At 44.7% G+C, this 26,830-nt stretch overlaps 1 protein-coding gene across 1 annotated transcript in view; it reads right to left on the bottom strand.

The window, feature by feature from the left end:
- Positions 1 to 12,701: 12,701 nt before the first annotated feature.
- SDC4 (syndecan 4) overlaps positions 12,702 to 26,830 on the bottom strand; it is a 25,151-nt gene continuing 11,022 nt past the window's right edge. The window contains exons 2-6 of the mRNA XM_083619226.1: positions 19,334 to 19,469; positions 18,245 to 18,288; positions 16,951 to 17,143; positions 13,990 to 15,829; positions 12,702 to 13,821 (exon numbers count right to left, since the gene is read on the bottom strand). Coding sequence (XP_083475352.1) covers positions 15,675 to 15,829; positions 16,951 to 17,143; positions 18,245 to 18,288; positions 19,334 to 19,469 — 528 coding nt within the window. The 3' untranslated portion in view covers positions 12,702 to 13,821; positions 13,990 to 15,674. The remainder of the gene's footprint in view (positions 13,822 to 13,989; positions 15,830 to 16,950; positions 17,144 to 18,244; positions 18,289 to 19,333; positions 19,470 to 26,830) is intronic.

The following is a 26,830-nucleotide window of genomic DNA, read 5'->3' as shown; positions in this document are numbered from 1 at the left end:
CCCAAAGCTCTGGGAGGGGTTCCCAAGCTCCGGTTACACAAGCTTATCCACGTCCTGGTTCTCCACGTTGCTGATTTCCCCTGGTTTCTTTTCTGCCCCACCCTCCAAATATTGTCACTTGTGGTTTACATCCTGGGACATTGGGAGGCTCGTCCAGGGCTCACAACAATTGCTGCCCATCCCTTTGCAAAACTGCTTTTATTACATATTATTAGAGCAACACCTATATAATTGCAGTACAAGATCAAAGCTTCACTTCGGCCAGCACAGCCTTAAGGAAGAGACAGTCATGGCCATTCATAGCTTTGGATTCAATGAGTGGACAATGCAAAAAGCGGGAGGGGGGCCAGGGGGGTCAAGGAACAGACACAATGAAGCCAGACCAAGAAATGTAGTCTATGGAGCCAAATCCTCAATTCATGCAACTAATGTAAACTGCAAGGGAATCTCATCTCCCCAGCCCCAATCACAAGAAAAGTCAGAGTTTGGAGTGATATCCATGTAAGAAAATTCAGCACTAAGAAGGGGAGGGGGAAGAATTCTGCAAACTGTATACATTGATGTAGGTTTGAGTTAATGCAATGTATTTTAAATACAATTTATTCTGCATCATTCACACACACAGGCACAGGCACACTATTTTGTAAACGTTTATTCCGATTTTGCAAGTCAGAGTGGCCAGTTACTGGAGTCAGACTCCTAAGCATTGAAAAGCTTATTCAGCCGTATCTCTGCTCTCACATTTCCAAGCACATCTGTGCAGCCATGAGATCTAGAAACTTGCTTTTTGAAAAGAAAGCTGAAATTCTCAAGAAGCTGAGCCCTGCCCACTACTGCCACATTCTGTGGGGGGGCCCCCCCCCTTTATTTTTTGTCTCCACATAACTGCCTTAGATATACAGCCCTGGTTGGGAGGCGGGGGAGCTCTTACAAGTTGGGGGGCTTGTTATGTACAGGAGTTTGTATACGGTATTTTGCGCCTTGAAATGGCTACATTCTGTACCACGAAGAATGAATTCTGCAACCTTTCTAAATTATGCAAATTAGGCATATTTCCATAAGCTAGCTAGCTTATTTGTTTATTTAATATAATTTATATGCATTTTGATTGTTTAAAGCACAAACCTCAAAGCAGTTAAAAAAACCCCTCAAAGACTGTTTTGTATACTTGATTCTGATTCTGCTAGTTGATAGCTCCTGGGCTTGTTTTAAAATATGGAGTTTATAAGATGGGAGATGGAAGGCCAAAATAAATATCTCTTGTCGCGGGCTATTCTCCTCCTTGCTCGCAAGTCTCTGCCATGTTTTCTTTTCACCTCAGAATGAAGCTGTTTGGCTTCACCTGGAACTTGTTTTGCAAAAGAGGTGGGGGAAATCTCTGCTTGGAATCAGGCCTAAAACGCAGCCTCCTTCCTTTGAGGCACATACCTGCTGTACACCTGAGCATATCACCTCCGCTCTCAGCCGCATAGCTTGCCCTCCCTAAATAGATTTAACTCCATCAAGTAAAAGGCAGTTGGACTGCTTCTCAGATCCAGTTTGACAAGGAGGTCAAATGTGGCACAAAGAAGCAGAACCATTATTGCATTGTAGTCCTGTTCCAAGAAAGGTAAAGGTAAAGGGACCCCTGACCATTAGGTCCAGTCGTGGCCAACTCTGGGGTTGCGGTGCTCATCTCGCTTTATTGGCCGAGGGAGCCGGCGTACAACTTCCGGGTCATGTGGCCAGCATGAGTAAGCCGCTTCTGGCGAACCAGAGCAGTGCACGGAAATGCCGTTTACCTTCCCGCCAGAGCAGTACCTATTTATCTACTTGCACTTTGACGTGCTTTCGAACTGCTAAGTTGGCAGGAACAGGGACCGAGAAACAGGAGCTCACCCCGTCGCGGGGATTCGAAGCGCCAACCTTCTGATCTGCAAGTCCTAGGCTCTGTGGTTTAACCCACAGCGCCACCCGCGTCCCACCCATTCCAAGTAGGGACATCGTGTTCAATAATAATAATAATAATAATAATAATAATAATAATAATCCCCCACACATCTGACTGGGTTGCCCCAGCCACTCTGGATAGCTTCCAGAATATCTAAAAATATAATAAACCATTAAACACAAAAAACATCCCTGTGCAGGGCTGCCTTCAGATGTCTTCTAAAGGTTGTATAGTTACTTATCTCCTTGGCTCAGGGGTCACATAACTCCTTACTCTCAAGATTTCTCCAATTAAAATAGGGACATCCTAAGGAAAAGCAGGACATTCCGGGATCAAATCAGAAACTGGAACAGCTTCTGTAAATTTGGAGATGCCCCTGGAATATAGGGACACTTGGGAGGTTCTTCAGCTCATCCACCAAGGCATGCTTTGTTTTCTACATCCTAGGAAGCCAACTTATTCTAATGGCACATTCAGATGTGGAGAATATAACATTAGTTTTCCTGATTATCATGCTAGTACTTCTGTCCCACTTTCCAGTGTTCTTTCCACACTGCAGTGCCGGTTGTGTTGTAGAAGTGTGGTTTTTTGACTGATATACAGGCACGTCGCATTGCATTTCATCAACCCCAGTGGACATGGTATGACACAACGACAAATGTCATGGGACGTGTTGTGAACCCTCCATGAAGAAGAAAGAAGAAGTGTTTGGATTTGATATCCCATTTTATCACTATGCTAAGGAGTCTCAAAGCGGCTAACAATCTCCTTTTCTCTTCCTCCCCCACAACAAACACTCTGTGAGGTGAGTGAGGCTGAGAGACTTCAGAGAAGTGTGACTAGCCCAAGGTCACCCAGCAGCTGCATGTGGAGGAGTGGGGAATCGAATCCGGTTTACCAGATTACGAGTCCACCGCTCTTAACCCCTACACCACACTGGCTTTTTTGCCCATGTGCATTTCTGTTCCCTCTATATTCCCCTGACAAAATCGGCGGGAAAGTACTCTGTGTTGCTATACTGCCCCACATTTCGCCACTTTGCTCCAGGAATTTGCTGGGTTAATGGCGTTACAAATCTTTTTTTCCTTTTCTTTTATACACAGAAATGAGGACTAAACCTCCACTTGAGATTCCAATAGATTACCAGAAGTTCAAGTACAATGCAGAAATTAACAATGGGGAAAATGTCTGGGAAACTGAATAAACTGCTGTCTGAATGCAGCCAAAGTATGATAATTGGGTTCACCTAGCACAGTATTGTGTCTGACAGTACATTTCTAGGGTTTTGGCAGAAGTCTTTTCTGACCCTACCTGGATGCACCCAGGATTGAACCTGGAACCTTTTGCATACAAAGCATGTAAAAGATAAAAGGACCCCTGAACGGTTAAGTCCAGTCAAAGGTGACTATGGGGTGCAGCGCTCATCTCTCTTCAGGCTGAGGGAGCCAATGTTTGTCCACAGGCAGCTTTCTGGGTCATGTGGCCAGCATGACTAAACTGCTTCTGGTGCAACGGAACACCGTGACAGAAACCAGAGCTCACAGAACCGCCGTTTACCTTCCCACCACAGTGTGACCTATTTATCTACTTGCACTGGCGTGCTTTCGAACTGCTAGGTTGGCAGGAGCTGGGACAGAGTGACGGGAGCTCACTCTGTTGCCAGGATTCGAACCACCGACTTTCCGATTGGCAAACCCAAGAGGCTCAGTGGTTTAGACCAGAATGCCACCCATGTTTGATACAAAGCACGTACCCTACCACTGAGCTGAAGCCCTTTGCCATGGTTCTCTCTGAAGGGGAATTTGCACAGCTGGGCCCATGTTGCCAGTGAATGACAACACCAGGATTTAATAATGCCTGAGGGTGTGCAGTGAGGTGGCCAAGTTTGCAGGGGATACCAACTTGTTAAAACAAGCTTGATGAAGATATCACCCCAGTGTGTCATAGTTGTGAAACAGGCAAATTCCACGCTAGAGGTCATTAGGAAAGGAACTGAAAACAAAACTGTTGATATCATGGCACAGATTTAGGATGCAGCCACATTCGGAATACTGTGTACAGTTCTGGGCACCTCAACTCGCAAAGGATATTGCGGAGTTGCAAAAGGGCAACCAAAATGAAAAATCTTGGGATCTCCGGACGAAGGGCGATATTATTACTATTTATTAAAGTTATATAATGAATAAATTATATAAGTTCTCCACAAGCATCCGGGGCTTTTAGTTCAGAGAAAATGCAAGTAAGAGATGGCATGGTAGAAATGTACAAAATTATTTTGCATGGCATGGAGGAAACTTTTTATCCTGTCATAACAATAGGACTTGCAGACATCATATGAAGCTGGATATTGAAGGATTAAGAAAGTATTTCTTCACATAGCGTCACAGTTCAGCTATGGAATGATGGCCAAGAACTTGGATGTCTTTAAAAAGAGGATTAGGCAAATTTGTAGAGAATTGGGCTATCAGCTGCCTCCCTGGTCAGAGGCAGTATCCTTCTGACTGTCAGGTGCTGGAAACAGCTGGAAGGGAGCTTGCTCTTGCCCTCTGGTCCTGCTTGCAGGATTCTGATAGGCATCTGGTTGGCCACTGTGAGAACAGGATGCTGAGCTAGACCTGGTTGGCCTGATCCAGCAGCGTCTTCTCATGTTCTCACTGGAATTGTCTCCAGTGAGACGTAAAAGCTGATGTCACAACAAGTAGAAAACAATTGATGAATTATTTCCTGCAATAACAAAGAAAAACTTCACTTGTTGATTTTGGACTGTGATGCCTCTCATAAAGCAGGGGTGAGGAACCTGTAAACCTTCAGGTTTTGTGGGACTCCAACTCCCATAATCCCTGGTCATGAACCATGCTGGCTGAGGCCAATGGGAGTTTGGAGTCAGGAGAGTCATGGGTTTCCAACTCATCTTAAAGGCACAGAGCCTCTGTCCATAAAAGTGGGTAGACTCTCCAAAGCTTCTCAGCCAGCCACAATTCCTGGATGCAATTCCATTGTGTCATGATGTAATGCTGCATACCCTCCAACATTTCTCAGATGAAAATAGGGACAGGGTATTCCATAATGATGATGGTGGTAATTATAATTTTACTATTTATACCCCACCAATCTGACTGGGTTGCTCCAGCCACGCTGGGAGGCTTCCAACGTATATAAAAACATAACAAAACCTTAAATATAAAAAAAACCTTCCCTATACAGGGCTACCTTCAGATGGCTCAGGGGTCAGATAACTCCATACCCCCCCAACATTTCTCTGATGAAAATAGGGGTGTCCTAAGGGGGTGGCGCTGTGGTCTAAACCACTGAGCCTAGGGCTTGCCGATCAGAAGGTCGGCGGTTTGAATCCCCTGTGACAGGGTGAGCTCCCGTTGCTCGGTCCCTGCTCCTGCCAACCTTCCAGTTCAAAAGCATGTCAAAGTGCAAGTAGATAAATAGGTACGGCTCCGGTGGGAAGGTAAATGGCATTTCCATGCGCTGCTCTGGCTTCACCAGAAGCGGCTTAGTCATGCTGGCCACATGACCCGGAAAAACTGTCTGCGGACAAATGTCGGCTCCCTCTGCCAGTAAAGCAAGATGAGTGCCGCAACCCCAGAGTCCTTTGCAACTGGACTTAACTGTCAGGGGTCCTTTACCTTTACCTTTCTAAGCGGGACATTCCAGGCTCAAATTAGAAGCTGGGACAGCTTCTGTAAATCCAGGGTTGTCCCTGGAAAATAGAGACACTTGGAAGATGTGATGTTGTATTGCGGATATTCTAGGAAGTGTGATCAGGCAACAGGTTCTGGAGAGCCTCACAAGCAGGCACAAAACAAGGTTTTGTGTGTGTGGTGTTGGTGTTTAAAAGATGAGATGCCATAGCAACCTCACAAAGTTAAATGGGTTAAGTGCAAAGTTCCAGCTCCCATATGTGAAAATCTCACCCAAATCTCTTCACCGCTGTGCACATACACACACACACACACCTCCCAAAGCAGCAGGAGACATTGTCAACCTTTCCTCCCTTTTGCAGACATGGTGGGGGGAAATCAGAAGCCTTTTCTGGGAATGTCCTAGGAGCCTTGGGGTGGTGGGGTGGAGAAGGTGTTGAACCATTTGCTCTGCCCAGAAAGTGGAAGACGCGGGGGTGAGGGGGGAGAATGTTGGCTCTTGCACAAAGAAGGAATTTTCCTCTCCCTAGTGAGCCAGTGATAACCGATACCGGAGATAAACAAACGTAATTTGTAACAGTCTGACCGGAAACTACTCCTCCACTCTCCCCTGGGTCATGTTTCAGTGATGCAATCTATTTTTTTTCCCTCCAGGGGCACAAAGTGAAAAAGAAGGGGAATCTGAACCAGAGGTTTCTGATGAGGAAAAAAGGTGGCCAGAGAAGATGGATTATTTTGTGCAGTTTGCACTTTAACCACCCTCGTTCTAGTAAGGATTGCTGCCCAGCTTCAAGTGACATGCTCCTTGTATTATTAGAAAATACAGTGGTACCTCGGGTTACAGACACTTCAGGTTACAGACTCTGCTAATCCAGAAATAGTACCTCAGGTTAAGAACTTTGCTTCAGCATGAGAACAGAAATCGTGCGGTGGCGGCGTGGCGGCAGCGGGAGGCCCCATTAGCTAAAGTGGTACCTCAGGTTAAGAACAGTTTCAGGTTAAAAACAGACCTCCAAAACGAATTAAGTTCTTAACCCAAGGTACCACTGTATATTAAACATGCACAGTGGTGTCATCTGCGGAACATTTGTTTTGAATTTCTCCCTACCTTCTGAGGCTGACTTGCCAAATTTTGAAGTAACTGAAGCAATACATATTGCTATCTCAAGGGGACGGAGACATGAGACAATCAAGGCCAGAATCTAAAAATACTTTCTGATTACACCAAAGACTTCAGAAAGAGGAGGCTTGACAGGTTTTCTCAGGGAGGAAGTTTTACAGCCTGAGTACCACTGCAGAAAAGGCCGTGTCTCTGGTTTTCAAACCTTATTCAACGCAGTGGTGGAGAACCTGTGGCCTTCCAGTTATTCTTGGACCACAGTTCTCATCAGCCCCAGCAAAGATGGCCAACGGTAAAGGATAATGGGAGTTGTAGTTCAGCAACATCTAGATAGTCCCAGATTCCCCATTCTGCTTTGAAGGGATGGGGGAGGACAAACCTGAAATGGTGTATTGTCTTGATTTCAAATACACGTTTAGAGGTCTTTATAATGCCAGCTGCTGGATTTATTTGGGGACAGAGTGACTGTTCTTGGCACCCAACGCACATTACTGCACACTGCTAGAGCCATAGATGTTCGGCAGCATCCAATGCTCATTTTGCAGGTGCTGTGGCTGCGCATGTGCTGGGCCTTATCCAGGAATGGAATGGGGATGGACTGCTTTCGTGACCCTGAAGCCACAACTGAGAACGGTCTTGGTGCACCTGGGTTGATCTTGTTGATTCGTGAGCTCTCATGCTCCAAATCTCCCACTTCCGGAACAAGAAAGGTCGCTGGGTTTGGTGACAATGTTGTTTTCAAAAGGCAGCGAAGGATATGCAGTGCATCTTATTTATTATGGCTATTTACGGTATATGCTGCCTTTTCAAACATTCCTTTGGAAAAACCCCAAATTCAGGTAAAAGAAACTGCAAAAAAACTAATAAAGCAGTAGAATCCAAGCAGTATAAAACAAAACAAAAGGCTTGGGAAAATAAGGAGAGCCTTGCCTGATAATAACAAGGTGAGGGCAAGTATCTCTGAGAAGTCCCATTAATTCAGGTGCCCCTCTTCAGATGGTAGAGACACTAGTACAAGGCTCTCTGTTTGAGAAAGTGCAAACTCACACTTTTTCAGCTACAAGCTGGCACAGAAACAGCAAGGAAAAGATTAATAGAGATGCACACCATTTTCCGTGCCCACACTAGTATAAGGTAAGAGATAAAAGGGGCTGGGGTGTTCTGACCAATGAGGTGAAAAGTACTGGGCTGCCCCCCCCCCCAAAGGCAGAGTGAGGCGAGTCTCAGATAGCTGATTCCCTCCTCACCCCCACAATTTGTTATTGAGTTTAGGCAATTGATACAAGGCGGACAATGGAAGATTTTACATAATGTAACATCAGATAGCTGGTTTCAGGTGTCATGGAGTAGCAGCAAGTTGCCAATCCTTTTATTTATTCTTGGTGTATTTTTACTACAGGGTGGGGGCTCAGGGGGGAAACTGGTTCTTGTGAGATTTTCAGCCAATATAACTTGACTGGTACGATTATCATCATCCACGATGACTGGGAGGGGAGTGCCATTCTGCAGCTAGCTGCCTTGGGCTGGCCAGAGAGGAAATGAAGCCGGAATATAATTATTTATTATGTTTGTTTCGTCACTTGCCACCTAAGAAGGCTCCATCCAAGCAGAAGAAATGGTTTTGAGGAGATATGGAGGATGTTTGTAGAATTTGTACAGTTAAAATGGAAAGGGGTCAAACCATTGCAAGAGGTGTTGAAATTTTGGGAGGTTACAATGGAATGGTCTCGGTGGTGGGGTGCACATTTTTATTCTTATTTATTTATTATTACTTTGTAAAAAAATAAATTAAAAAGAATGTATAAAATGTAAATAAATGTATAAAATATAAAGAAACGAATAAAAAATTAAAAAAGAAGACTCCGAGCAAAGTACAATATTTTAAAAGCATAAAACATGGCATAAAGTTGAAAAAAAAGAACATTGCAATAAAAGCCAACAAACCCAATAAAACAGCAACAACTGCAGCAGCTGAAACATTCCACCAACAAAGAGCAAAAACATCAATACCTGTCCAATGCCAGAGAGCTAAGAGATGTTGTTACCTGCTGCTGATAATGGCAGCAGGCAGAACTCACTGAGTTGTAGGAGAGGAAGAACTGATGGACACTTTTGGCCATCAGATTTTTGGATTCATATTTCTTAAGCTTTGGGACTTTGGCCACTCCTGTCCTATACCTTAGTATGTGTAAACAGAGCCTCAAGTGGGTGTTTAGCTATGCAGAAAATCCTGCTGTTTTGTGGATAGCCAGCACTTTCAGTAAAAACAAAACTGCAGAACTGAGAAGCAAATGTCACTCTGCAAATTCTTTTAAATATGATGCATTCAGGACAGCAGAGAGATGGGGAGCCTGCAGCCCTCCAGATGTTTCTGGACTCCCAACTTTAATCTCAGAATCATAGAATTGTAGAGTTGGAAATGAACCTGAGGATCATCTAGTCTAAGCCAGCAATGCAGGAATATGCAGCTGTCCCGCACCATGCTCCATCATCAGCACCATCATCAGCACCATGCTCTAACCCAGGCATAGGCAAACTTGGCCCTCCAGATGTTTTGGGACTACAACTTCCATCATCCCTAGCTAACAGGACCAGTGGTCAGGGGTGATGGGAGTTGTAGTCCCAAAACATCTGGAGGGCCAAGTTTGCCTATGCCTGCTCTAACCAACTGAGCATCCAGTCAGCATGGACAGTGGTCAGGGATGATGGGAGTCCATAGTCCAAAAACAACTGGAGAACCATAGGTTCCTCATCTCGAAATAGCAACTGACATTCCAGGAAAACATAATATGACCCAGTATTCAGGTGGCATATTTCAAAATATTCCAGCACTCATTAATCCTTACATGATCTCCTTAATGTATCTGAAGAAGTGTGCATGCACATGAAAGCTCATACCAATAACAAACTTAATTGGTCTCTGTTATGTACTGAAGTTCGCACCCTGGGCCAGCAGGGGGATACTGTAGATAGTTATGCAAATAAGGGATCGAAAGTGACATTCAGTGACTGGATAGTTTTAGAAAATTGTTACAGTTACATTGTACTGGAACTCTATATAAGCAGGCTGACTGAACCCTTCAGTTCAGTTCTGTTCTGGCCTGTGAATAAACAAGAGCTGTTTGAAGAATCGCTGTGTTGTCTGATATGTTCACCCACAATTTAACGGTCTCTAAGGTGCTATTGGAAGGATTATTATTTTTTGTCCTTAATGTAGATTAGTAGTATCTCCATTTTGCAGATATGGGGGGAGGAGCAGCTGAGAAACAATAAGCTTGGTGAAGGATTTCAAATGACACGCTGGATGCAAAAAGCAGACCTTTTAACTTGTACTCCTAGGCATATTTACACAGAATTCAGTCCAGTTGTGGGCTTGTCTCCTAGGTGTGTGCATATGACTACAACATTAGTCACCATGTTAGGCCAGCTCTAAAAACTCTGTTGCCCCTTAAGCCAAGAGTGCACAGACTTCAGGTTTGTAGGATCTTCAGGCCAGTGGTAGGACTCTCCTCTGACTGCTCGGACCAATGTTTCTCTACTGAATTATGACGACTTTGGATCCAACACGGCTGCCTGCAACAGAATGACTGATGGGCTGGAATCTGCGAGGGCTGGGAATTAATTTCTGCTGAGCAGGATTTTGCTGTGCATTATCTGTGATTCTATGGTTCCCAATGCAGCTGAGCTTTGTGACTTGAAGTGCTAAGCAGAGTACAATAAAAATGTCCAGGATAGCGTAGCTTTCTGATGGTGAAAGAAAACCTTGTGAACTGTAGCATGCCTGCCACACACAGTTAGCTTTCACTGCACATTTTGGAAAGCAGCACAAACATAGAGGCTAAAAGAACTTTGCTCCCTGGGATGTGGCAAAGCAACCGGAGCTGGTCTCCACACACTTAAACAGCTCCACCGCAAGCCAAAATAGGCTGGGCTTTCTTTGCGAAGCAACATGCCATTGTGCTGCTGTGGCTTCACTGTCTCTCCCAGCGCTCTTGGAGCATTCAGACAATTTCTTTTGCTCCCCAAGCTGAGCAAAGTCTGAATGGGAAGCCTCTTTATGCAGAACAGGAACTCACAACACAAGGTCTTAGATTTCCCAGACATCCAAAAGTTACAAATCAGAGGAAGTGCCATTTGCAAGCTGCTTCTACCAAGAGGCCCAATTTCCCCATCAAAATTGTGTGGGGTTTTTTTTTTTAAAAAAAGAGATCATTCTTTAAATTTTGGATTTCTGGAGATGTGTGAGGGGGAGAGTAGCACTCATAAATTCTTTCATATTACCTGTACTGTCATCACCACTGCCATTGGCTTATGCTTATATGGGACTCTTGTTCCCAGGTTGAAGTAAGTGCCCTGGTTCTGAATTAAGACTAAAATACCATCTAGACCAGCTTTCTACTTCCAGAGGTGAGCACATGTCCCAGGCATAAGGAAGATTCTTGCATGTAATCATAATCATAATTTATTATTTATACCCCGCCCATCTGGCTGGGTTTCCCCAGCCACTCTGGGTGGCTTCCAACAAAATATTAAAATACAGTAGTCCATCAAACATTAAAAGCTTCCCTAAAGGCCTGCCTTCAGATGTCTTCTAAAAGTCTGGTGGTAGTTGTTGTTCTCTTTGACATCTGGTAGGAGGGCTTTCCACAAGGCGGGCGCCACTACTGAGAAGGCCCTCTGTCTGGTTCCCTGTAATTTGGCTTCTCGCAGGGAGGGAACCGCCAGAAGGCCCTCAGAGCTGGACCTCAGTGTCCAGGTAGAATGATGGGGGTGGAGATGCTCCTTCAGGTATACTGGACCAAGGCTATTTAGGGCTTTAAAGGTCAGCACCAACACTTTGAATTGTGCTCGGAAACGTACTGGGAGCTAATGTAGGTCTTTCAATACGGTGTTATGCGGTCTCAGTGGCCACTCCCAGTCACCAGTCTAGCTGCTGCATTCTGGATTAGTTGTAGTTTCCGAGTCACCTTCAAAGGTAGCCCCACATAGAGCGCACTGCAGTAGTCCAAGCGAGAGATAACCAAAGCATGCACCACTCTGGTGAGACAGTCCGCAGGCAGATAGGGTCTCAGCCTGCGTACCAGATGGAGCTGGTAAACAGCTGCCCTGGACACAGAATTGACCTGCGCCTCCATGGACAGCTGTGAGTCCAAAATGACTCCCAGGCTGCGCAGCTGATGCTTCAGGGGCAGAGTTACTCCATTCAGGACCAGGGAGTCCTCCACACCTGCCCGCCTCCTGTCCCCCCAAAACAGCACTTGTGTCTTGTCAGGATTCAACCTCAATCTGTTAGCCACTATCCATCCTCCAAGGCAGGAGTGAGGAACTTCAGAACCAGGAACCAAATAACTGAACTTCAGGACTCTTCTCCCTCATTGGCCCTGTTCTTTGCCTGGTGTCAGGGACTGGCTGGCTGAAGGAATGGTGGGAGGCACCAGCCGGGGAACCCCCAGGGGAAACCCCTGAGGAGGAAGGCTCAGAACCCGGGGATTGGTGGTGGGGTGCCAGGGAGAGGCCAGAGGGAAAAGATTGGGAAGAGGTACTGGATACTGAAGGAGCAACAGGGGTATGTGAGCAGGAAGAGCTGGTGACAGGGGGCAGTCCAGATTCTGAGGCTGAAGCAGAGGAAGGGGTCAAGAGACTGTAGAAGAATCCAGGGTGTCTCCCTCTCCTGCTGAGACAAGCTCCCCTAGCCCCTGGTCTCCAAGAACATGCAGAATAATGAGGAGAGCAGAGCAGAGGCCAGAGGTGTGCAGACACAGTTCAACACTGCTTGGGAAACATCCAGGAGGGGAGAGGAGCCTTAGAAAGGGTAGAAGGCCCCTTTGTCTGAAGAGGCACTTCTACACGTTCCGGTGGTCCTACAGGGTCACCACTTTGGACTCAAAACAGACATCATGCACACAGCCTTTGGGCTGGTCCATGTGAGTAAAGGGAGATGAGTCAAAACCTACCCAATATTCATCACCATAATAGAATTATGCAAGAGAAAGCAGGATTTATTTATTTTTTTAAGAAAGTACCAGTTTATTTTATCAAATCAGTGACAGTGAAAACAAAAGCAAATATACAAGAAATCTCATTTGAGCAATCAGGAGGCAGACATGTTTTCCAAGCAATCGTTATAAAAATGTGTTAAGTATATAATCCTCCCCACTCAGCCCCCTACCCCAAACTAAACAATTCCAGAAGCCAAGTTTGAAAAGACTTGTGCTTGTGCCAAAGCAAAATCCATTGCACAGACTTAAAACTTTACCCATATGTTCATCAGAGCAGTCTAACATACACATGATAAAAAATCATCGCATGAATTCACTGCCAAAAGTGTTTTGTTTTTGTTTTTAAGGGAAGAGCAAGCCGTACATTGTTCTGGTAACGTCTTATCAGAGAACCTTGCACAGGCCCCTTCTGTTCACGCAAGGACCACAAAGTTAAGCGTTAAGACTATGTCACGTTTTTAAAAGCTACAGCTCAAAGAATGCAAGTAGTTCAAGATTATGCCAGGATCTGTGTGGTTAGGAGATGGCCTTGTGCTGCACAGTACCTGATTTCCTGCAAATTACACAACCACTCCCCACTGCACGGAGACCTCCCTTTGCTCTCAGAGGCGACAAGACTGTGCAGATGCAATCTGATCAAGCAGGGCCCTGAAAAGCAACTTCCGAAGAGACTCGCTTCCTGGGAAACCCAGCTTACACCAGATACACTGCAAGTCACTGCACAGAAGCCGTAGTCCATGCAATGCAGCTTAAAGGTCCTTGTAATACCACTATCTACATCCCCAACCCAAAGATCTAGGATCTAAGCCTAGCTCCGCTGCACCAGTTGCACACTTTCCTCCAAACGAGGGGTGAGGAATCTCAAGCCAGGATGCCAAACGCAAACCTCTAGGAGACTACCTGCCTCGCAAGACTCTCCCCAGGCAACACACCTCTTCATGTCCCCTTTTTGCCTGGCTAGGTGGTGTCCTTCAGTTCTGAGAGTGCCTTTGGTTGCCTGGATGGAGCAGAGAGAAATTAGCAAAGGCAACATTTACATTCACTGCTCTACCCACTTTTGCTCCTGCTCCCTACTAGCATGTGGTGGTCCTAGGAGTTTGCCCAGCTGGAAAGGTGGTCCTTAGCCCAAAGCAAAAAAGAAAAGAAACCACTTCCCCATCCCCACTTCATTCCGAACTCTGAAAGCCAATAGCCTCAATTAAGAGCCCAAAAGAAAAACAAATACGTATTTGGAACCTCTTGGCACTTGCCTGAAGGGGGAATAGCAACTTTGCACAGAGACACCACTCTCTGTACCAAACAGCTTCTGAAGTCTGTCTTCTGTCACCCCGTGGCATTAAAACGGGATAAGCAAACAGGAGCATGTGGCCGAATCATACCCACACCCCCCGCAGTGAAATTCCATGCTGCCCGTGCAGTGAAGCTGGGTGTAAAAGCTAGACTCCAACCCACACAGCTGAATTGTTCAGCTGCCATTGATTAGCAACACCATATGTGAAGTAATGACTCCATCGAGAAGAGGAAGACATTTAGGGGAACTCTGCAAGGAAGAGAGCAACCCAGCACCCCTTGCAGGAAGGCTGTACAAAACCTCAAGTGTGCATTTTACTGGAATATATATATTATAGAGCTCCACAGCACTGATAATATATTACAAGGCTAAAAACACAAACCTCCAATTATATTTTAGTCATGTTCAAAGAAATCTGATTTTTGCAGACAGACATTAATTCTAGCAGAACTTATTGCCTTCGGGTATAGTACACAGAATCAAGCTTAAATAGTTTTCACAATCATTAGGAGTTTCATTATATTAGTGTTTTACGTATAAAAAGAAGAGTTACCAAAAACAGAGCAGCCATCTTAGAAAGTATAAATAGCTCTATATAAAAACAACAACCCAGAAACTTATTTGCTTTTACTCCAGAAAATATATTTATAATTATATATAAATATTCTCTTCTCAACTGCCTAGAATAGCCTATGATATGAGCTTAGAGAGCTTTAACATACTGTAGCTGCTGCATCGGTTCTGGCAATGAGCGATATAAAATGCCATTCATCTGGAGAGATGTCCAGCAAAGGGGAAAAAGGGACTTAAAAAAAAAAAGAACTATGAAAAATTACAATATATATATACTTTTTAAAATTTCAGAATACTTTCTACAAACTTGTATAGGCAGGGAATTTTTCTTAGCGTCTTGTATTTAAGGAAACCCTCTTCTAAAAATAAAAAAGGTATTTCTTCAACTCAGCTCCATTTAAAAATTGGGAGACATCCCCCCTGCCACACACACACACACACACACACACACACACACACACACACACACACACTCTGTTCTGATTTTATAGGCTACCCAGCCCTCTCTCCACCAAGGAAGAAATCATCTCTTCACACAGCCGCGTCCAAAATAGTACTGAGATACTCAAGTCTGCAGAGAGCAGATTTGCTCTCTCCCAAGGCTAATGTGCACTGTAGCGCAGGAGATTTCATAAATAAGTTCTTTACAAAAAAAGAAAAAGCCTTGTAGAACTGGCCCCGCTACAGGTCAACCTTCTTACAGGTAGAAATGAACTCACTTACACCTTTTCTGCAGACAAGGCAAGTTGGAGCACTGCAACCAAATGCGAACAGTTTCACATACGAAACCCCTTCACCCAACCAAAACAAAGCATTTGGCAAAATTTGCTTTGCGGTTCAGGACACATGCACACTCGCACACCCCACAAGGGGTTTTTTCTCCCTAGGACGCTGCCTTTTTTTTTTTTTACTTTGCGTCCTCGTTGGCTAGCGGGATGGGAAGGGTCACAAAGTTTATATATATATATATGTATAAAAAAATCACTTTGACGGTTAGATCCAAGAGAGCATTTGTCTCAGAGCTTCTTGTCCGCGGTCCAAACGCTTTTTTTTTTTTTTTACAAAGTCCGTTTCTGACTCCCAAATGGGTTTGTGGCATTGGCAAGCCTTAGGCATAGAATTCGTTTGTGGGTGCTTTCTTGTAGATCGGCTTCTTGCCCAGGTCGTAACTGCCCTCGTCCTTTTTCTTCATGCGATAGATCAGGAGGAGGATTGGGAAGACAGCAAACAGCAGCAACCCGACTGCCCCACCTGCAATAAGAGCTGGAAGTAGCGGGGAGAGGGAGAAAGGAAATAGCAGCATATAGTAAATACTGTGGAAACAGAAGAGATTTGCACCTACTTCTAACACGTCATGCAATGCAGCTTCCGTCTCAGGCTTCCGCTACACAGTAAGTACTGGAAGCTGTTTTGCACCCAACTTTAGTTGCAACTGATACTAGGTATTTTTTATTATTGTTACAATTAAATCATCCAACTGCTGCCCTAAAGAACTCAAGGTAGAGCACAATGTTTTCCGCCTTCCCACCTATCCTTGCAACAGCCTGTGCTACGAGGGTCAAGGTATTGCCAGCCGTGACTTTGAAAGTCATTCTAGTGCTCCAGGAAGTGTGTGTAAGAGAGATCTCATCTACTGGAATCACAACTGCTGCATACGTCAGCTCCATGCACGGGTCAGAATGTCTGCACAGGTTCAGCATCATAATAATAAATAATAATTATTTATTATTTATACCCCGCCCATCTGGCTGGGTTTCCCCAGCCACTCTGGGCGGCTCCCAACAGAATATTAAAAACATGATAAAACATCAAACGTGTTTTATAAAGCATGCATGAGCAGCAGCCCTACTAAAATTCAGGGCACAGTTGATGCTCTCAGATGCTATGCAGATGTTCCAACCGATGGAAGGAAGCCAGGTGCATGGAAGGAGCATGGTACTTATCGTCTCACTAGAGATCAAATATGTTCCACGGGGCTCCAATCTCTAAACACAACTTCTTGCACCTACTCATATGGAGTTGGGGAGAGGGGCTGCTTAAACCTGCTGAATGTTTAGGCTGAATGTAAGTTTAAGTAATGGAAATGCTTCTTATTTTGGGTAGCGATGCGAGTAGACGCCCGGGAGTTTCTCAGAACTGTGGCTGCCCATCTACAGGCCTTCACATGCTTATAGAAGATTGGCCATGTTGTTTAAACAACAGTTAAAAATACGTCCTCTCCCCACCTCTCCTGTATATTTTCGTTTTCCTCTTATTTGTGCAATACACATCCGTATTGTTAGTTCTTTGTATTCCTGATAAAAAGCTTCTCTTCAGCAAATGAAGCTTCTTCCCATTTTAAGGAGTGGCAAACTTAATTCTTCCATCAAAAAGAAGATGGTTACCTGCCAGAACTTCTGTCCTCTCAAAGATGCTGCCATTGGCTGTGCTGGCCATCGAGATCTTGTTGGATGGCTCATCGCCTTCTTCAGAGGGCGCAGGTTTCCTGAGAACAGAATCATTTTCTGTTTCTATCACAGCAGGCTCGCTATCCTTTGTCTCTCCTTTGGAATAAGGGATAAAGTTGTCCATGGGCTCCTGAATGAAGTGAAAAGATGAGTCATGCCTTTGTACCTACACAGCTGAGAGCAATGCTTCACAGAACGGAAAAGAAAGAAGGGTGAACGGTTGAACCCGTCTGGGCGCCAGCGTCTCCCCTTAAGTGTTCCAAGAGAACAGTAATAACCAAGGGTCAGCACATCTAGAGACAATATGGCAGGACTGGCCAACAGCTGTAGATGCTGCTCCAGAACAGCTTTATGTTGTTTATATAGCAGAGACACCCTGGTATTCTGGAAACAGATAGCACTGTCAAGTGTTACTCCACTGTACAAACAGACTTGTCAATGGATAAATTTTACAATGATTTGGAATTCATTTTTATAAATACTGTATTAAGTTAAGGTCTGGTTAAACTACAATAACTTTTGTTTTTTGTAATGTATACAATTCCTTTTTGGTTTTTTCTACTTTGTTTTCTGCATGGGTACTATTCCTTTTTCCTTTTTCTTGTGTCTTATCCTACTCATTTGTAATTATGTACTTTTTATTTTCCAATAAAGAAAATAAAAAAGTGCTACTACACTGTACTGTTTGCTGCCATGGTACGTGCCATTTCCGATCGCCATTTACCTTGCATAGCACACCTTTTTTAAAAAAAATTAATGCCCAGGTGTCTTTAGCATGTACCATTTGCCTATGCCAAAGCCATGCAGATCTACACAATAGGTAAACCTACCCAGCAGTAACCCATTCCCTCATCCCCTCAGTACATGGATTGCCACTTGTGCAATGGGACTCCCCCCCCCCTTCCTTCTTCTCCCGCCACATGTGCACCACACCTGCCCCAAATCTGCTCCAAAGGGTTGTGGGGGGAACTCCGGGACAGATTTAGAGAGCACACAGTGGCAGGAAAGTCCCATTTGACAAGCATAAATCCTTGTGCTTACAGGAGGTTCACTCAGCAGTGCAGCAAATACAAGCCACTGTCGCTTTGCATTTCCAGTTCTCAATGTTCCTGCAGGGGTTCAGTAACACAGCTGGGTGGCCTGTTCTCAGAAGCCATGTAAAAGCAAGTCCTAGGTGGCACAGCAACTGAATGACTTCTTCGCCAAGTGGAGAGTATTTGCAAATACCTACCATAGGTCTTTCAGAGGCTGGAAGTAAGGCATCCTCTGTATCATCTGCATAATGAGGGGAAAAAACGTATTAATTCTCCGAAACTGCGATTTATACTGCCGTTCCTTCAGAAGACTTTGGCAAACTTGCATCAGACAGCTTATCGCCTCATCGTGCACTCTCCTCTTTCACATCTCCACCCAACCCCCGACTTCCCTGACCTAGTGGGTTTTGCTTCAGGCAGCTGGTTGCAAAGACTGCCACTGCAAGTCCACACACAGCGTGCTGTTTGACTTGTTTTCAAGAGAGGAGCTGCCCTTCTTTCAAACACCCATTCCTTGAGGAGAACTGGCTCATGTAAAGCCCCAGATCTGCCCCAACTTGTTGCGTGCTACTTTCGGAGCTTGTTTTTCCTCCGCGTTGAGAACGCAGCGTGCAACAAGTTGTCGGAGCAAGGCTGTGCTGGGAGTTTGGGAAAAGCAAAGGGGACAAAATGCGAGGCTGTTGTGCCATCAAAAGGCTGAAGTAATGAGAGGGGAGGGAGAAAGAAGAGCCGTTTCCGAAGAAAGGAGGGGGAAAGCTTCTTCCTAAATACAGCCTTAATGGGGGTTGTCTAACAGAACCACAACAATGTGGGAAATTTCCCTGGCCAGTGACCAGCTGCTGCAGGTCAGTGCGGATATTTGAATTTCTTAGCTAGTTGTTCCAGACAAGCGCAGGCTGCATCCCCACACTGTTGGAACAGTGGTTGTGTGACAGAAGAGCATTTGTTTCCCTTTCAGGTTAGGCGTGTGAACTAGAAGGTATAAGCAGGCATTCAGATTGCAATAAATGGCGAAGCAGGTTGAGCATCTCCCATCCACACACACCTGGCTAAGGGTGGTTGCGCACTCGCAAAGCCTCAAATTAGGGAGTACAATGCTTTCACCCCAAGTTTAGCGAGATGATATTCAGCAAAGTAAATAGGAGCACAATGCAAACAACCTGTGCTCATCTCAGATTTATAACCTGCGGCTTACTACAAGCCTAGGCAAGAAGAGCACAGATTTTACACATGCAAAAGGCTGTTTGGCTTGGAGCTAGAGGCAGTTTAGAGTGAAGCATATATACCTTCTTCATCTCCTGAACCTGAGTAGTCATAGCCATCTTCATCAATTACAAAGTCAGGCCTTGAGTCCTCATCATCTGGCAAATCTCCAGATGGAAATTCATATAGCTGTGGGTCCATAGTCTCGGTTTCTCTCACCTAAGAAGGGAAAACAAGATTTAAAAGGAATGGTTAATAATAATAATAATGTTATTATTTGTACCCTGCACATCTGGCTGGGTTTCCCCAGCCACTCTGGGCAGCTTACAGCATATATAAAAACATAGTAAAATACCAAGCATTAAAAATTTCTCAATACAGGGCTGCCTTCAGATGTCTTCTAAAAGTTGCATAGATCTTTATCTCCTTGACATCTGAAGGTTTGATATTAGTAGTCGGGGGGGGGGATACTAGAAGTTAACAGATTGGGTAATTAGACACAATAATTTAATAAAATCTGAAAATTGGATGAAAACAAAAGAAAAGGGAGTTGGAATTAATTATTCTAAGAATTCTATTTTAAGTGTTATGAACTAGCATAAATGAGTGAGGAATTAAGAAATAACTGGAGTGTTTATGCTGTATTAGTAGGATTTGGAAATAAGTAGTTTATTTACAGAATGTTAAGACAAAGCATTGTATTCTTAAGCAGAAATTAGATGAAACTGTAGAACTGTATTTTTGCGCGCTCTCTCTCTCTCTCTGTGTATATTTATATATAATTTATAGGAAGAGTCTTGATGGACCAGATGCCAAACTGGTTGTTCCACAGATAGGCAAAATTCAAAGATGTCTTGATAGCTTGATTCAAAGATGGCTTGTAGCTTGATCAACCAACTTAGAAGAACATGTTTAAAAGCCACAGGTGTTTACGGGCTGCACAGATGGCTCCTGCAGGACAGGGGCACTTCTGCATCAAGTTGCAAGATGTACCACTGAAAAGCAGCAACACCAGTCACCATACCAGAGCCCTAACTCGACTGGCAAGGTGACACATAACAGTAGATCGCCCAAGTGCCAGGTGTACTGCAAACCTGTTGATAATTAAGAGAGTTGCCAGGTCATTACCAGAACTAGTGCCAGGAGAAGATGCGGTCCATTTCATTTGCTGCCTTGCTCTTCTCTACCTGCGGAGTTTCATCCACTCTTCTCTGAAACTTCCTATGCATCAAAGTAAAACCTCTGCCTGCTACAGCAGGGAAGGGTGAAGAGAGCATGCAACGTCTCTGGCTGCCAGCTTTAAAGGCACCACGGCAACCTGGCAGTAGCAACCCTATTTAAAGTTCTTGCAACCATCTTGCCCTATGCTGCCAGTGGGCAGAGGGAATGTCTGGCCTGTCTTCCCCCACAGTGCTGGTGCCTGGAGCCAGCCGCATGTGAAACGGCACTGTTTGCTTCCCCAAGGCCTCCGAATTCAATTAACACAATTATACAAAGGTTGGAACTGACAGATTTGTTTGCTTCCCCCATCTGAAAATTCTGCTGACAAGAGGATCAAAGGGTGGTTTTTCTTTTCTCTTTTCGTAATAAATACTAACTCACTTGAATTAAGTGCTCCATCAAGAACATACAATTTAAAAAGCAAACTCAGCAGCTGCCCTTTGAAAATAAAAAAGAACTAAATGCTGGGGCCTAATGCAGCCACAGATATGGAATTAGCACAGCAACAGCAGCAAAAGATAAGCTGTTGCAGGGTACATAAAAGCCAAAGTGACTTTGCCAAGGTTCAGATGTCAAGCTACGCAGTTTCATAAGAGCCTGTTTACCTTCCACTGTTCAAAGAACCTGTAGCAACCTTCAGAGTTACTCCGAGGTAAGACAGCTTCCCTTGCAGCTCAGTACACCTTGGGTATCAAAAGACCAGTATGGAAGCTTAGAAATACACACAACTCAATTCCAGAATCGTTAGGTCATTTGCCAGCTTGGGGACTGAACTATTTTTTGTTTCCGCCTGAGGGACAAATTTCCATCTGCCCGGACAGAGGTAGAATTTCTCTGTGTCAAGGTATCTGGAGTCACTGACTGAAGAGCAACTGATTATTAACTTACTATTACCAGAGGAGAAAGCTTTTACGCAGGAAAAACTGAGAACCCATACAGCCAAAGAGGCTGCAGCACTGGATGGATGACCCAACGGCACTAATAATGAATGGCATGTTGAGGGAAACAGGTCAGAAAGTCCTTTTGCAAGTCCTCTTGCCAGCTCTAGTCTGATGCAAGTTCAGCACGAGTTATAGAGGCAGTCAATGGCAGAAGTATCCTGTGGTTGCTTCTGATCAGGACTAACCAAGAGATTCCAGATCTCTCAACCGTGCCATGCTACAGGATCTAGACACTCTGCATGCAACCCAAATGGAAAACCGAACTCTGCAAGATGGGATGCATTTTGTGTGCAGAATTTGGTCCTTGAGGCCACAGACTTCTGAGAGAAAGAGTTGGTCCACATACGGTGACCAGCTTTTGTCCTCATTGCAAGGCAGTCCAAAGCAAGCAGTTCTTAACTGCTGTGGCACACCCATATGTCAACTAAGGCTGCATTCATTGTGATGAATCACAGGTATAACTTTCCTTTGTGCCCATCTGTTGCTGACAAAAGGCTTGAAAGACTAAGCAGGCTAGACTAGAAAAATGGCTAACAGAAGTGGGCGGTGGGTGGGTGTGTTATCAGATCAGAGGATGAGCAAGACTACAGTCAGACATGCGCCATCTTTTGTGTGCTTTGATAAGCTATTACTTAAACTCGTTTGCAAGAAAGTGACCGAGCCGGATACAAACACAGACTTGACCCAGATGTGTTTGCTGCTGGAGGAGCCCATGCGATTGAATGAAATACCATTGTCCTATGTCAGCCATTCCCAATCTGGTGCTCGATCCCCAGGCGGGAGTTGTGGTTCAAAATGCATGCCAGGAGAGCACAAAACTTCTTTATGTGTATAATAATACATAGGAGTTTTTGAGAGTCAACAGAGACCTTTAGTGAGGCCAAAAAGGAATTGAAAGACAACTTCTTTAGCAGTAGAGTCTATATCTACAGAGCAACAGAAACAGAATATTTGGGCACAACTTGAGGATAGAGCAGGAGACAGGATTGCTCCATCCACCATTTTGAATCTCTCCCCAAGCTGTGGCCACAGTCACAACCCCCAGGAAGGACAAGCTTGTGCCGTGTCCTGAGGGAGCTACAAGTCAAACCTTGAAGAGCAGCCTCCTTTCTTGCTTGCTTTTAAGCACAGCTCTTTAACCCCAGGTTAGCTTCTCAAATGTGTTTCCTGAACACCCAAGGTTTAGTTATTCTGCTTTGGTTTATACTAAGCTACTCCCGATGCAGCTGGGAATATGGGTCACTAAGAACCATAGGGTTTGTTGCTAGGCCTAAGGAACATTGGACAGCTTACTTCATATGAGCAAGTTGTAAATGGAGACTGAGGCTAAACAGACCATAGAACCAAAGAGTTGGAATGAATTCTGAACACCACCCAGTCCAAATTCCCTGCAATGCAGAACTCTCAACTAAAGCATCCATGACAGATGGCCATCCAACCTCTGCTTAAAAACCTTCAAGGAAGGAGAGTCCATCACCTTCCTGGACAGGCACTCCTGTTGAACAGGGTGGTAACTACATTTCTGTGCCCTGGGAAGACTTAAATCTGCAATGCCAACCTCTTTCCAATATGAGCAAAAATGTACTACTCTACTTTGGTAATATGGTGCCCTGAGTGAGGACAAAATTTGGCACCCTTTCCTGAATATTTCTTATTTTCACAATAATTCCTGTTGGTACAGTTGCTTTTCATGGATCTTCTCAGTAACTACTGGTGTAAATATAGGTGGTTGTTGTTGCTGCTGCTGTTCTCCCCTCAGCTCAGCACCCTGTGTGAGGGAACCACCCATACTGCCCTAGATCCAGCACTGATTCCTATGAAGGTGCATTATGTAGTCTTGCTTGGCCCTTGCTGCCATTCTTACAATAGGAAGCTGCACCCAGAATGAATCACTTGCCATTCACTCTGTCTACATGCAGTCCCATTTCTATGCCCCAACTGCCCCCAATTCCAACACACAAGACGTTTTGATAATTGTGTTTTCTTTAAGAACTCCAAAGTCTCTAAAAATGTTACATCTGAGCAGGGCCTGTCCACATTTGCTTTGGGCCAATTTAAATGGCAACTCTGGAGATCCTTTAGACTTCCACAGAGTTTCAGGTATCAGTTTTGGAGTTTGCAGCTAGGTTTCTTCCTTTTCTAATAAAGGGAAATTGGGTTCTTTTCTGTTTCCAAAGACCTGACTAGTCTTACCTACCTGATATTCCAGAATCAATGAATGAATACATTGCGAATCTATCATAATGATCTGGGAGCACTGAAAGGGGTGGGGGGCTAATCTCCAGGGCTTATTTACCATGCACTGTCCCACCCTAAGAGCCCTGCTTGGCTTTAGAAAATGAAAGCAAACTGTGTGGGTGCCGATTTTGGATTTTGCTGTTCCTCCATTATTTTCTGCTTTTTGAACAGAGCTGCACAGGGTCAGCCTGATGGGCAGTTCTGTTTGTTTTTCAACCAGAGGGGCACTGCAGCTCCACGAGCTTCTGGCAACGTATACAGGCTTTGCTATTAATATGCTCTCCAGCTGAATCCTTTAACTACAGAAGCCTGTCACTTCTACATTTAATCCAGTTGCAACGTATCTTCTGAGCATTAAGCAGATTTGCCCATATCGAGTGCCAAGCGAGATTAACAAACATGGCTGGGAGGAGCACAGGGGCGGAGAAGCAGCTTTTCTAGCCTACAAATTGCTGAAAGATTTGCTTTGCAGCTGCCAGCCACAGACTGTGTGCAGGCACACATGCACACCTTGATTCTGCTACCCACAAGCGCTGCTGCAGCAGGGCAGTCAAATATTGTAAGTGCCACAGAAATCATATGCACCAAGACATACCCAGATATTCCAAAGGATGATTGTTAGTGCAGAGATCATTAGTAAAAGCTATATTTAATGTGTATACCCCCGGGAAAGTAGGTACTAACCACTGGCTCCTTTCTCACATTAACAGCAGTGTTCAAAATTAGCCAGGTGCTACACAATTTTTGCACATGACTTTGAATCGTTTGCAACCAACTGAAGGTATCTGGGCACCAGGTTGATGCCTGACATCTCCACCATCTGGGGATCAATGGATCTGGACTGTTTTCACACTTAATCCCCCCCCCAATGCTGTAGAATTCTATCAGTTATATTTTATCTGCACAACCAGAATGAATTTCTGGAACCAAAATGCTTTTCCTGTGCAGCCTGAGAAGTCCCCATTAAGAAAGAGAGGTTGGAATAGGACAATATACATGTGGACTGTCCCTGGATGAAGCAACTTTTGTTCTTTAAGTTTTTGTTCTTTAAGCTCTTAGCCTAGCTCAAGGTTGCCATCTGAACTAGCCAGATGTTTAACTGAGAATCAATCACAGTCAATCCATCACTTGAAAAAAATAAGACTTTATAGACATTCCATTTTGGTGACTTCAACCTTGGTTTAAGGAGCCATTGGGCACCTAGCTTATATATCTGAGTTTCTGTTTCACGATTTCAGCTCAACCACCACTTCTTGCTTTTCCGACTGAACTACCCAAAACTGCTGCTAGCACATCAAAGACCATTAGCTGCCTTATTAGGGGAATCCTGCCTGTGACTCTAGCAGCTTTCAGAACTACTCACTTCTATAGATCCAAGCCCCAGAATCCAGATTCCCCTCCAGGCTCTGCTGAAAGACAGCAGACTCCAGTTTGCAAAATCTCAAGAGACAGAGCCCTGCCATGCGCCGCTTTTAACGGGGCAGGCAATTAAATCTTCCATAGCCAGCCTTAGCTAGTACTTCCCAGCAATGTGTACATAAGGAGGTGGGGTAAACCATCAGACCTATTGGGCTGGCAGCACCAAGTACAAGGACCTGGACCAACAAACTCAAGGAAGAAGGTGGCAGTTTGCCACTAACCATTTGCAAATGGAAAGCAACTCAGTTTGGGGATGGGGGAGAGCTGCGTTCCCATGCTGTGAATTCCTGGTATTTGGTCTTCTCAGAAGCCAACCTCCCAAAATATGGCCGACGCACACACTGAATGCCTGCATCTGCCCAACTTCAATGCAACGCATTTAGGGTGCAGCTTTTACAAAAGTGTGGGAAAAGAAGCAGAGACAGAATTGCCAGTCAGGTTTTGTTTATGGCACCGCTTTATTTGGTTAGCCGAAGATGCTAAAAGCTTCATTGGGTGCAGAAGATACACACTCGAGTGACAGGCTACGTATGTGTGGACAGATGGATTAGAAGGAGTATTCCCAAGCCTGTGAAACGTCGGCTGTAGTGGCTCGACGACTCTTGCCACTCTTGATTATAAAGCATGCTTGTTCTTGGCTTCTCAGTCAGATAGGAGTGGTACCTTTGGGATCTAAGACAACACCCCTGGCCCCTCCCAGGCACTGTTAAGACGATCTACGTGTGCCCTTCCTTTCGCAGTATGCCTTTAAGTGTTCGCTTAAATGTGCAAATTGTTCTATGAGTTGTACTGTACTAGTAAATAGCTTGTGCTGCCTTAATCTAATTTGCTCAGTGTGCAGGGAGGGAGAGATGCGGTGAACAGGAGTTGCGCAGAAACTGGCACTTCACAGGATAGTTTTTTTCTCTTGCCCACAATTAATGATTGACCGGTATTTCCCCCACCCAGGCCATTATTACTTCCCCTCCATCTCTGCCTTCATCATCAGGGCTATCAAGCTTTAGATCTGACCACCCTTTCCCCAGTGTTGCACTCCCCAGGCTATTCTGCATATCCAATCAGGCCTGGATCCAGAGATTCCTGGGAGCAAATACTCCTGCTGACAAGATGGAGAAAGCAGAAACAAGATTTCCACCGATTCACCTCTCCTCTGTAGTCCGCAGGGGTTTGCTCTGGGAACCATGCAGGATGATGTGGGTGGTGGTGCAAGAGTTAAGTTTCACAGCTAGTACACAGATGCAAAGGACTGAATTACATGTCACCAATGCTCTTGCAGGACTTGAGGATAAGCTAAGCTACAGGTATTGTCACCAATACAAGCACCAAGTTCATTTGTTTCATCTTAGCTCTGAAGACCAAGACCTATTATGTTTCTCTGTATTACGCTAATTATTCTGCCTTTATTAAGCTGGATTTCCGTAACAGGTAATTTATTGAATTCATCTTGAATCATACCTCTGAAGGGGATTTGTCACACAGGAACGGCTTTCAAGCTAAGTTCTGGGGAACAGCTCCGGGTTCCTCAAGAGCTTATCAAAGACTTTTCAAAGGCAAGTTCAACAATAGCTTCCCTGCAAAACAGATTGCTACCCCACCTTGATCTTACACTGCAATGTGCAGCTGCATGGGAATGTTCTAGACTGCACCACCAATTTACATATGAGGCAATGGAAAGGCCAGGTGAATAGGTGCACACACCTGTGAGTGGGCAGGTGCACAGAATATTCATGAAGGGCACCGCAGAGCAGGACAGTGTTGGTC

Source organism: Podarcis filfolensis (genome assembly GCF_964270895.1).
Source record: "Podarcis filfolensis genome assembly, chromosome: 6".
Lineage (NCBI taxonomy): Eukaryota > Metazoa > Chordata > Lepidosauria > Squamata > Lacertidae > Podarcis > Podarcis filfolensis.
Note: the sequence above shows the minus strand (reverse complement) of the source record. Positions and strands in the feature narration are given on the sequence as shown.